Below are 13,422 nucleotides of genomic sequence, written 5' to 3'. Positions count from 1 at the left end.
AGGATTAATGTTAGGTTTGAAATTAGTTTAAATGTAGAAATTACATCCTCAGAAATATGAGATTAACAAGAATATTGAATAAAGGAACTTTAAAAGCTATTAGAGAAGGGTTGGGACACCTTATTTAATAATTAGAAATAGAGAAATGTAATAGAGATCCAACTTCTGTTTCACTTTCATGTAATCTTGCCTTTACTCAGTTTCATATGCTTGGCTTTGTTTTTTTGGAAGATACGGTTTTAAAGTCGTTTTAGAAAACTATGTTTTCCTTTGAAAACACTATAGTAAATCCGAAGTTAACCATTTTTGTTTTTTAAAAAAAGTAATTGAAACTTTATAAATTTATAAGCCCATTATTCATTCTGCAAATTCATTATTCATTCTCCAAATAGTTTTGAGTAGTTCATAAGCACTGTGCTGCTGGAAGCAGAGAACACATGGTTAGCAAACAGACATGGTCTTGATTTCCTTGAGATAATAATCTAGTTGGGAAGACATGAGTCATCTATTTGAACTTGGTAAGTACAGTGATGAAAAGTAAAGATGCTATAAAGCATCAAACGAGATTCTGCTCTAGTTTGGTGGTGATGGTTACGGAGGCAGGGTGGTCCAGGAAAGTTTCTGAGGAAGTGATCTTTGAGCTGAGATCAGAATGAGTAAACAAAGGGGAAGGGGTAGTCCAGGCAAATGGAACAGTATATAGATGACCCTCGTCAAAGAGTCAGTGTTTTTCAAGTCGTAGGGTCATGACCCATTAGGAGTATGAAACCAATTTGGTGAGTTGCAACCAGTATTTTAAAAAATGAAATGGGATAGGATAGAAAACATCTGAGTATACCACCTGGCTTCTTGGTCAGAATCTGTTTTATGTTTTATACATTCCTACACACACACCACACACAAACTTAACATACTTAATGTGTATACCGGCTCATACTAGAAACTTATTTCCTACTGTGGGTCACAGGAAACAAATATTGTGGGAAGAATAAGGAAGTGTGTATGGCAGGAGTGTTGAGAGTGTTGAGTAGGAATTGTGACTGCAGATGACATTACAGAGATAGGTAGGAGACATCTCATGTTGAGCCTTGTGTAGTGCACAGTAACTTCTCACTTGTCCTTTGGAAGAGTTTTGAGCAGAGAAAGGCCATGAAGAGATTCGTTTTGAAAAGCATATTCAGTATATTGACATGGGACAAGAATGGATGTGGAGAAATGATTAGGAAATTATAGCAATAGCTCAGAGAAGAAATGATGGTGATTCACCTAGTTTTGTAGTAGAGATAAAAATGGATAGATTAAAGGGCTGTGATGAGGAGGAAAAACACCTATAGAGTTGGGTGAGATATAGGAAGAGTGATACAATAATTTATCTTATACATGACCTGGAAACGAGTATTACCTGAAACTTCCCACTGTAAATTTCACAGACGTCCTTAGTAATTCTGTCATTTTGAAAGTATTAAAATATTCAAGACAGAATATTTGAAAAATGTTTTACTGATAATGCTTGGGCTAATTTAATTCCTTCAGTCATTTCCTTTTTGGTTTCAAGAGATACAAAGTTAGGACTTTGAATACTGGAAAGATAAAATGTGAGGGTGAAGCAGAAACAGATTTTCTTGAGTTCCATCCATGTGCTATAATTGTTTCAACATGAAGTCTTTTAATTTTGTGTTGCCTTTTAATCCTCACACAGATAGAAGCAAATTGTACAGGTCACATATCTAGAAAGTATTCAGTCAGGTTCAGGTTCCAGTATAAATCTTTCTCATTCCAAAAGATTGTGTTTTATTATACTATCCTGAAATTACTGAAAATATTGCTCTGATAATCATACATTGATTTGTTTAACCAATCAGGGTGTGTCAGATTAGTACATACCCTTAGAGCTTGTTTTCAACAAAGAAATATTCTTAATGAAATATTGATAACCCAGAATATGTATGTGTGTGTTTATATTATCATTGAGAGCTAGCTGTAATTGAACCTCTTTTATGTGCTGAACACCTCCATACCATTGTCTCTTTTAATATTTACAATAATCTCATGAGGCAGGTGTTCTCAGATTGTTATTCCTATTTTGTAAATGAGCATACCAAAATGAAGAGATGATTAACAGTCACACAATAAGTGATGGAGGGAGATTTTGAAAACAGGTCTTTCTTTTTAAAGCTGATATTTCATCTTTATTTTTGAAGTTGATGTCCTGAAGGGAGATTATGTCCTTCCATTAAGTGACATTTCAGAATAATTTTTACAATTAAAAAATTCTGTACCCTGGGAGTTAAGGGGAAGTTAGTAAAATCATGGATTTTGGCAACAAAGCAGATCTGGGTTTAAGTACCAGTTCATCATTTATCAGCTGAGAGCTTAGATAAATTATTTAACCTCCAAGTTTTAGGTTCCTTACTAGTGAAATAAAAAGAATAGTAATTTGTATATGATAGGCTTGTCAATATTACTGGCAGGTAATAAATGGAAACTGCTACTGTTAGTATTACAGTGTTGGTTGTTGGTTTTAATGGACTGGATTAAATAAATTAATAAATAGATTAAATGGTTGTCGGTTTTAATAGAATTTAATAGGCGGATACAGGCTATTTGTGAAAACCTAATTTAATGTTTCCCCTTGTTGATGGAGTATTTATGTTTCTCTTGTTTCCCCCCTTAAGGATTTCAGTTTTTTTGACTGTTACATGAAAGGATGATTGCTCATAAACAGAAAAAGACAAAGAAAAAACGTGTGTTGTCATCAGGCCAGCTCTCTACTGATGTTACAACTTCTGAAATGGGGCTCAAGTCCGTAAGTTCCAACTCCATTTTTGATCCGGATTACATCAAGGAGTTGGTGAATGATATCAGGAAGTTCTCGCATATGTTACTGTATTTGAAAGAAGCTATTCTTTCAGGTTTGTCAACTATTTTCTTTTAGCATTTTTACTGGATAGTATGTAAAATTTCAGATGCCAGCCCAGCTACAGATAAGTGTGTGCACAGTGGTAGGAATAGGATATTCTACCTTAGCTATTTTATGACTTTTCCTCCCAAATGTTTGATATTTACAGTGTATATAATCACAGTGCAATATATAGTAGAAACCTTGGTAGGTGTCAGAGAACAGGAATACAAGAAACAAAAAAATCAGTCCTTCGTTATTAGCACTTGGGCCTATTTGACATTGGGAAATTTTAGATCATTGGAATTTTAACCTTAATGTTAATGGTAACAGTGCATTGATCGACCCTTAATACACAGACTGATATTTACAACTTACATTCTTAATACTTATGCCTAGATTCAGTTATCTATATTGTCACTAAAATTTATCTAGAACCACTGCATTTGAGTGAAATTTTTTCTGAAAAATCAGTTTTGTTTTGCTGTTCTGTAGCCTCTTCTGCAATGAAAAGATAATAAAAGAATTTATTCTGTCTAATTAGAAATGGATAGTAGAGTATGAGACTTGATTCTCTTGAAGTAAAGAGGTATATATAGCTATACTCCCTGACTTGATCTTAGTACCTAATTCTTTAAACTTTTAATGCCTCTTTTATATCCAAATTTGATGGTGATATAATTAATAAAGATACAACTTATTTTTTTGTGATTAGTAGCTGTTCATTTCCATATTCATAATGGTATGTCTAGATGTAGAAAATGAAGATCCTTAGTTTTACTTATATGAGACCTCTTGGGGCTTCATAGACATAAGATTTCAATAAATATTTTCTTTGTATATAAGTTAAATATTCATTTTCTGATAGGCATTCAGAAAAACAGAAACTAAAACCAAATTTTGTACCAAATGCTGCTTTTAAGAGCTTATTTCTAACCTAACTATTATTTTCAGGTTGAAATGTCTGAAATAACTGGACTTGAATTGTAGCTTCAAAATTTTAGTATTTGAGTTCTCCTCAAAACAATCACAAAAGTCATTCTTTTGAGGCTATATATATATCTATGCATATATATGTACATATACATACATACATATACACATATAAGTAGAAAAAAATTGCCTGCACTCTGTTCATTTAAATAGCTTGAAATCTAATTATAGATGATCAAATGGTAATAAAGTTATCTTATTATTGTGGAAAGATATTCTCAATACATTAAGCATTATACTGGTAACAAATTTCTTATAAAAAATAACACATCTGCCATTTATTTAAAGAAGCATTGCTTTGTTATATAGACTTGTTCATAACTGGGTTAGGTGGTTTAAATTTGTTTTTTAATTTATATACAGTAAAATTTATTCTTTTTGAACTATGGTTCACTCGGTTAATTTTGAAAGTGAAATTTTAAGTGTTGTATTAGTTGACAAAGCACTTATCTCAGTTTAGGGTAAAATCTGATTTTATTTAATGTATCAATATAAATAAATTTTCATTAATACAAATAAGATTTTTAGTTAGGATATCTCTGTTTTTATTTGTTTACCTTAGGAGATTTATATCATACAAAAATCCTCATCTTGCTTATTTATTCCTTGTTTCACAGATGTAGAATGTTGGTAATTTAAAACAAGTTGGGCCATTCTTTATCTCCATAGTTTTTCTATATGAGTTTTAGTTTGTGAGTAAACAATTCAGATATGAGGAAGAACGAGGAATTAAAGCTGATCCTAAGTGACAAAAGAGAAAATTGGTAATGAGTATGAGGAAGCAAAAGGAAGTTACCCCCTTGAGATAAAAGGGTGTATAATGGAAATATATTTTTCATGGAAATTTAATGTTAAAAACCTGTTAAGGGTATTATTCTTTTAATAATAAGAAAACCAGTACTTCAAATTTTAAATTTTTGATTGTGTTGCTAATAATAAAAAAAGCTTGCCATCTATGGCTAGTAAACTAATTTCACGAAGTGTAAAAGCTGTCTCTTGCATAACCTACTTACAAATGTTAAGAAGTGCTATATAACAACATGCTTGTGTTTGATTTTGGTCATGATTTTCAGCTTGTTAGAGTGTCAGGCTATTTCTTCTATACTTAATAGAATCATTACAAAAATCACATGAGATATAATCTTCAGGGAAACAGGTAAAAAGCTTAGAATTCTGTATCTGTTTAAGGTGGTATTATTTTATATGTTCCTGTAAACTAGGCATAGGCTATGCTTTTGTCTTCTAGGTATTGAGAAATATCCCTGGACTTCTAATTTTTAGTACCACCGTAATTATAAACCATGGCCAGGCAGCAAAGAATTGTTTCACTGTTTTTCTTTTGGAGTGAGGGAGCCATGTCAGCATTTTGTCTGTGTCCTTGCCAATATTTTGTCCTTTGCTTCCTTAAGAGGAAGGATGCCAAATTTTTGGCATTGTTTATTACCTCTTAATTCAGGTCAATTGGCTGTTAAAAAGCTAAAAAGTTAGCTTTTAAGAATATAGAATGTAAGTATACAATTAAATCACCTTTTGGTGTAATCTGAATACCATCTTATTTATATACTTTATCTGTCATGAGGCATTGATGTGCAAAATCACTTGGTTATCGCTTCAGGATTTCTTAAGGCAAGGATTAGATTAATAGCCTTGTGATTGGTTATAGGCACATTTTCCTTTCCCTGAGCTAGTTACAGAAATATGTGATTGTTTGTGGTGCTTTATGTCTTACAGAGTACTTCTGCATGCAGTAGTTAATTACAAAGTCCCCACAAAGGCAGGTACTTGTAGCTCCATTTCACAGATAAATTTTATGTGTGTAACTTAGATCATATGATTCCATCAACCTTTTACTGCTGATAAATAATGGATTTATTTGGAACCCAGAGGTCATGAATGCAGAATGGCCAGTTGGCTATTAAATTGTCCCATGCTATCTCAGCTGCTTCATATGATAGGTACTCTAAACACACTACTTGGTTTTCATTATTTCATTAACCAGTTCAGTTTTCAATGGGGTTTATTTAGACCTACATTATCCAGTATGGTAGCCTCTAGACATGTGGCTATTTAAATTTAATTAAGATTAATAATTCAACTTCCCAACTGTAGTAGCCACATTTCACATGTTTAGTAGCTTCATGTGGCTAGGGCTACCATTTTGGATGGTGAAGATACAAACATTTCCTTCATTGCAGAAATTTCTGTTGGACAGTGCTGGTATAGACATTTGGTCTTTATCAGTCTTGAGAATACTAAGATGAATACTTGAGCTCTAAGTATTTTATTTTTATAGCTTTAAGAGGAAAACTAGAAAAAGTTGTTACTGGAGCAAATTTAAGAAAATTTTACCTAGAAATAAGAACTCTTGGAATATGTTTGGAATTCCCTACCTTATGTTGCCTTTTGAGTGTGTAGTGCTCATACCCTTCTTTGATTTGAACCAGCAGATCAGGTTCCAGTCAGGTTATACCATTTGGCCAAATTGGTACTACATGATGGCAGAAAGAGGTCTGGAAAGAGAATCAACATGATATAGTTTCTAGGCCTAGTTCTGCTACTGATAGTTTTGGGATATGGTGTAAGTCATTTAATAATTTGTTAAGAATGAGGTGCTTACACCAGATGCTATTAATTTTGTAATTCTGTTTTACAACTTTATAATTCTGATTCAAAATCTTATTCAAGTTGGAGATTATACATTATTCTGAATATTGACAGTCCAGAGCTAAAGAAGATAGCTAAGTCTTTGTTATTAAACTATATAATGCATTTTAGAGAACATCTGCCTCCCACTAGTCTATAGGATTTTTTAAATACGAGTTTTGTGATGACTAACTTAAGTGTGGTGTATATGAAGATTTCCCAAGTGAGAATGTGAAGCTTGTATTGCAGTAGCTGTTGAGGAACTGATTAGAGAAAATAAGTGTCTGCCAGAGAGTTCTGTGCCCCTAACAAAGCTAAGATATGTATACAGTTTGTCTCTACTTTTTACAGATTTACAAATAAAAATAAAAATGAAGAGCTTAATGTAGGAGATCAAAAAACTGGAAACACTGAATTTGATAGGATAAGTGGTAGTTTGTTGAGTCTCTGTCTACTACTAATTATTTCCAGGAGGAGGTTAATCCTATAGTCTTACACAAAGAGCAGATGTGGAATTTGAAGTTTTATATCTCTGTCCAATGTCATTAAGGTGCATTATGTATAATTATAGGGGCAAATTTTACATCTTATATTAAAATGCTGAAGGCACTCAATTGTATGTTGTGTATACTTATTTAATATAACACCACAGATGAATATATGTGTAGTATAAATGCTAATTCAGGTTTATTTTTCTCTCCTGAGGAATAATGTGTTCTGAATTCCAAAGAATACATTTGTAAATGTTCCTCTAGTTTATACAGTATTTTTAAACTCTTTGTGACATACCTTTGCACTTCCAGGTGGAAAATCATTCAGGGAAGCTCAATTGAAATCTGAGAATTTGAAAAGTGCAAGGCTTTTCAATGGGCTGGAAAGAATAGTGCAAATTATGTAATTTTTATGCTACTCACTGCTTGGAAGTACCCATTGCCATTATGAAATATATTTGAAGGAAAATCAGTAGTTAGTCTAATATTTCTTGTAGTTTTTTATTATATAATACTGTTTTTTAAATGGTTTTTAATAAAAGTTTACTACTGTGACAATAGTGCCTTATTCTGTTTGGTTTTTAAATAGGCTAGAAAGGAAGATAAAACTTTATCATCAGTTTCAGATAAACTAGTTCAGTTCTTTAATTTTTAAAAGTGCTTTCTAATTTAAGAGTGTATCCCTTTTATTTTGTAAAAATACAACTGATATCATAAATAATCGCTTCTGATGAATTTTAGGTCCTGAATTTGACAGAACTATAGTCAGAAAATGTATGTTAATTTTCTAAAGCAAATTTTATTGAACAGAAGAAGCTAAAGTTTAACACAATTAATAATATGTTTGTTGTGAGAGGGAAGCTCTACATAAATTTTCAGTCTTAATTGAAATACTGTCTTTTGGATTAACTCAGGTTTTTGCCCAGGGTTGAAAAAATAAATTTATTATACATTTCAATGAGTGTTAATTTTACCTTTGATGACTGTTACTTAACTTTCAGCCTCTATAGTGTGCCAGAAATTTTGTGAAATATTTGAAACATTAAGTTGCTAGGCTTGGATATGTCCTCCTGCTGTGTTCTTTTAGAGGTAAACCTCTCTAGAAGTGATGTCTAATGGATATCACTTAGGAAAAGTTAATGTGAATGTTAGTAGGTTGTAGCTTAATGCCTAGAAGGTATGAAATGAATCTTTGAGGAGTGAGATATGAAATACAGGTATCTTATTTATACACATGTGCCAGCTCTTAGAAGATTGCTTTCCTCTTCTGCACTTGCCTAAAATGGTTTACATCATTTAACACCTTTTATGATAGTAACCAGCATATTTGAGTAGAAGTTAAAGCCTATTAAAACACAGATTGTAGAGTGCCTGTTATTAAGCTATAATTTCTTTAACCATGTTGATATACCATAGTGAAAAGAGCATAAATTCTAGAGCAGTGCTTGAGGTGGAATCCTCATTCTGCCATTTGCTGGTTGTATATAGCCCTGGACAAGTTACTTATCTCTCTGTGCCTTGGTTTCTACATCTATAAAAAAGAAATAATAGTACTGATATCATTGTGTTGTTGTGAAAATTAAGTTTATATATGTAAAGGTCTTAGAATAAGTGGTTCAAAATGTCAATTACTATTCTTACAGTCTCCGAGTGGCTGGATAAAGAAAACTGCTGCTTAGGCTTTGCTTTTATCCTGAAAATTCAGAAGTCATTATAGCAAAAAAGGAGTTAACTAGTGATAAGTTCTGAAACTTTTTTTCTTCCTTGTTCTCATTGCTTTCCCAGAGAGGCTAAGCTGAATTGACAGGACTGAATTTTTTTTTTTTGTATCGCTAATTTAAAATCACATGAGCAGCATTGTGGTTACTAGATTCCCACCACTACCAAGTCCCCACCACATACCCATTAAAGTCACTGTCCATCAACATAGTAAGATGCTATAGAGTCACTACTTGTCTTCTCTGTGCTATACTGCCTTCCCCGAGCCCCCCTCCCACGTATGTGTGCTAATCGTAATGCCCCTTATTCCCCGTATCCCTCCCTTCCCACCCACTTTCCCCAGTCCCTTTCCCTTTGGTAACTGTTAGTCCATTCTTGGGTTCTTTGAGTCTGCTGCTGTTTTGTTGACAGGACTGATTTTTAAAATTATTGTCAGTTTTTTTAAGTCAAGGAAAACACAATGGTTTTTTCATTTATTTAGTTTAGCATTGCCATGAAGTGTTTGCAGTATAAACACTGTGGTATTGTGTTCATGCATAAGAACCAAAGAGTGGAGCTGCCTAATCTGTTTTCACTTGATAAGCTGAATGAAGCAGAAAATAAAGGGTACAAACAGTAAATTAAAATTCAGATTACCATATTATACTATAGGGATGGTAGATAAACAAGCAAACATTAGGATTCAGGGAGTTTTATTCTTCTAGATAACTAGTTTTAAGACTTTGGTTGAACATTATAATATTCACACTTATAATATCTGTATAGCATAAATTTCATTACACATGTAATTTAAAAATTATATTTAGTTATATGACTAAATTAAATACTATAATTTAACTTGATAGGTCTAGAAATATTTTTATAAAATATATCCTTAATTATTTTATTTCTAAGTAATTTACTAATTTAGATTTTACATATAAAATGAAATTGAAACTTAACTTTAATATTCTTTTCATTAGCCAAAATATTGTGAGCCCTTGCTTTATTTGTTACTGAATGCAATTCTATGTGAGACAAATCTGTTTTCAAAGTTATTTAGTTTCAATGGCTTACAGATTTAATAGTAATAATAGTTGTTTATCTACATTAAGACTATCAAGCAGTTTCATTTGTTTATTCACAATAAATTTTTAAGGTAGCTGGAACAGGTATTCTTATTAATTCTGTGTTACTGAGGATGAATCTGAGATCAAAGAAAGTAAGAGTTTTATATATGGTCATTTCAAGGAAGTGGCAGATCAAGCATTGGAACCCATGTTTCTTGATCTAAATCTGTTGTTTTCTACCACACCAATCACCCACTTACCTTTCATCTGTGTTAGGGAAGAACAGTTACTGTTTTGCTCATAGCAGCTACTTTTTGGGGAGCAGGGAATTATTTATTGTTGGTGAGAAAGCTGTTTAAACGCCTTCAAATTTTTTAAAGTAGTTATATTTTCAGTTTAAGAGACTTTTTGTAAAAATAGTTTGAGGTAACTATTTTAAGGGAAAAGACATTTGATAAAAATATTACATTTCTTACCACTTATAAAACATATTTAAGGATTTGCTAATTATAAATTCCCATCTGAAGTATTATCAGGATATACTGATAAACCAGTAGTTGACTGGTCTACTCAAATATGTAGGAAAGCTGATAAATATTTATAATTAACATTTTCTTTATTTAGCTGTCATGTTCATATCTGTTGATTTATAGGCTTCAGAAGTGTGTTCAGTCACAGAAATTGGAAATATTTGTAGGGTAATTTGGGCTACTTCTAAAATTTCTTACTAAATAATTCAGTTACTGTTTTTTCAGTATTTTGAGTTGGAACAATTTCAGTATCTGTTTATAAGGGCTTCCTTGTAGAAAAAAAATACCAAGTTGGTAAAACATTTATGTTCATAGTTACTGGAATACTTGCAGTGATTTTTAAGAAAAACTAAAATGACTTTAACACCTCACTCACATTAGTGCATGGGTCAACCAGACAGAAAATCAATAAGGAAACAGTGTCTTTAAATGACATATTAGACCAAATGGCCTTAACAGGTATATGTAGAACATCACACCAAAAAACAGAATATATGTTCTTTTCAAGTACACATGGCACATTCTCCATGATAGATCACATCTTAGCCTACAAAACAAGTTTCAATAAATCAGAGATGACTGAAATCATATCAGACATTTTTTCTGACCACAACAGTATAAAACTGGAAATCAATTACAAGGAAAAAACTAGAAGAAACACACACATGGGAGGCTAACCAACATGCTACTAAACAGCCAATGGGTCAATGAAGAAATCAAAGAAAAGGTAAAAAATACTTGTATAATAATGAAAATAGAAACATAATGGTTCAAAATCTTTGGAACTCAGCAAAAGCAGTTCTAAAAGGGAAGCAGATAGCAATACAAGTCTACCTCAAGAAACAAGGAATATCTCAAATAAACAATCTAACCCTACATTATTTAAAGGAACTAGAAAAAGAAGAGCAAACAAAGCCCAAAGTTGGTAGAAAGAAGGAAGTAACGATCTGAGTAAAAATAAATAAAATAGAGAATAAAAAAACAATGCAAAATATCAATATAACTAAGAGCTGGTTCTTGGAAAAGATTAAATTAATAAGCCTTTTGCTAGACTAATCAAGAAAAAAAGGACTCAGAATCAAAAGTGAAAGAGGAGAAGTTATAACCAACACCACAGAAATACAAAGGATTATGAGATTACTGTGAAAAACTATATGCCAACAAATAGGACAACATAAATGAAATAGATAAATTCCTAGCAATGTGCAGTCTTCCAAGCCTGAACCAGGAAGAAAGAGAAACCTGAACAGACTAATTACTAGTAGTAACAAAATTGAATCGGTAATAAACTCCTAACAAATTAAAGGCCAATGGCTTAATGAGATTCTGCGAAACATTTAAAGAAGAGTTAATACCTATCTTTCTCAAACTATTCCAAAAAATTGAAGAAGGAAAGCTTACAAATTTATTCTACAAAGCCAGCATCACCCTGATGCCCAAACCAGACAAAGGCACCAAAAAATTAGTGACCAATATCCTTGATGAACATAGAGGCAAAAATGCTCCACAAAATATTAGCAAGCTGTAATTTAAAAATTCATGGAAAGGACCATTCACCATGATCAAGTGGGATTTATTCCAGGGGATGCAAGGATGGTTTAATGTGCAAATCAGTCAATGTGTTACACCACATTAACAAAAGGAAGGATAAAAGTCATGTGATCATCTCAATAGATGCTAAAAAAGCATTTGGCAAAATTCAACATCCTTTAATGATAAAAGCTCTCAACACAGTGGGTACAGAAGGAATATCTCAACATAATAAAGGCAATATATGACAAACCCACAGCTAACATCATATTTAATGGTGAAAAGCTGAAAGCTTTTCCTCCTAAGATCAGGAACAAGAAAAGGATGCCCACTTTCACCACTTTTATTTAACAGTACTGTAAGTCCTAGCCATAGCAATCAGTCAAGGAAAGGAAATAAAAGCATCCAAATTAGTAAGGAAGAAGTAAAATTGTTATTATTTGCAGATGATGCAGTACTATACATAGAACTCTGAAGACTCCACCAGAAAACTATTATAACTATTATTAATAATTATAACTAATAAGTGGATTCAGTAAAGTTGCAGGATGCAAAATAATATACAGAAATCTGTTGTATTCCTATATACTAATAATGAACTAAAAGAGAAATCAAGAAAACAACTCCATTTATTATCATCAAAAAGAATAAAATATGTAGGACTAAATCTAACCAAGGAGGTGAAAGACCTGTACTCTGAAAGCTATAAGACACTGATGAAAGAAACTGAAGAAGACACAAATAAATGTGAAGTTATCTTATGCTCATGGATAGGAAGAATTCATATTGTCAAAATGGCCATCCTGCCTAAAGCAATTTATTGATTACAATCTCCATCAAAATACCAATGGCATTTTTCAGTGAACTAGAGCAAATGATCCTAATTTATATGGAACCAGAAAAGACCCCAGTAGCCAAAGCAGTCTTGATAAAGAAGAACAAAACTAGGTGTTTCCCTCTCCCTGATTTCAAGCTATACTACATAGCTACAATAATTAAAACAATGTGCTACTGGCCCAAAAGTAGATACATAGATCAATGGAACTGAAAAGAGAGACAAGAAACCCACATAGATATGATCAATCAATACATGACAAATCAGGTAAGAATATACAATGGGGAGAAGACATTCTCTTCAATGAATGTGGCAAAACTGGACAGCTACATAAAAAAGAATGAAATGGGATCATTCCCATATATAAAAACTGAAAATGGATTCAAGACCTAAATATGTGATGTGGAACCATAAAACTAGAAGAAGACATAGACAGGAAACTCCTGAACATAAGCATTAGTAATTTTTTTCTGGTCAAGGGAAGCAAAAGCAAAAATAAACAAGTGGGACTACATCACATTAAAAAGCTTCTGCATAACAAAGGAAACCATCAATAAAATGAAAAGACAACCTAATGAATGGGAGAATGTATTTGCAAATGATATATCTTGTTAAGGAGCAAATATCCAAAATACATAAAGAACTCATACAACTCAACACCAAAAAACCAATTACCAATTTAAAAATGGACAGAGGACCCGAAGACATTTTTCCAAAGAAGATACACAAATGA

At 32.3% G+C, this 13,422-nt stretch overlaps 1 protein-coding gene across 2 annotated transcripts in view; it reads left to right on the top strand.

The window, feature by feature from the left end:
• ARHGAP29 (Rho GTPase activating protein 29) overlaps positions 1 to 13,422 on the top strand; it is an 83,038-nt gene that overhangs the window by 13,929 nt on the left and 55,687 nt on the right. For both annotated transcript variants that reach the window (XM_036906506.2, XM_036906507.2), the window contains exon 2: positions 2,676 to 2,912. In XM_036906506.2, coding sequence (XP_036762401.2) covers positions 2,708 to 2,912 — 205 coding nt within the window. In that variant the 5' untranslated portion in view covers positions 2,676 to 2,707. The remainder of the gene's footprint in view (positions 1 to 2,675; positions 2,913 to 13,422) is intronic.

The sequence above is a fragment of the Manis pentadactyla genome, chromosome 4, assembly GCF_030020395.1.
Source record: "Manis pentadactyla isolate mManPen7 chromosome 4, mManPen7.hap1, whole genome shotgun sequence".
NCBI lineage: Eukaryota > Metazoa > Chordata > Mammalia > Pholidota > Manidae > Manis > Manis pentadactyla.
The sequence above is the reverse complement of the archived record's forward strand: the minus strand, read 5'-3'. Positions and strand labels throughout refer to the sequence as shown.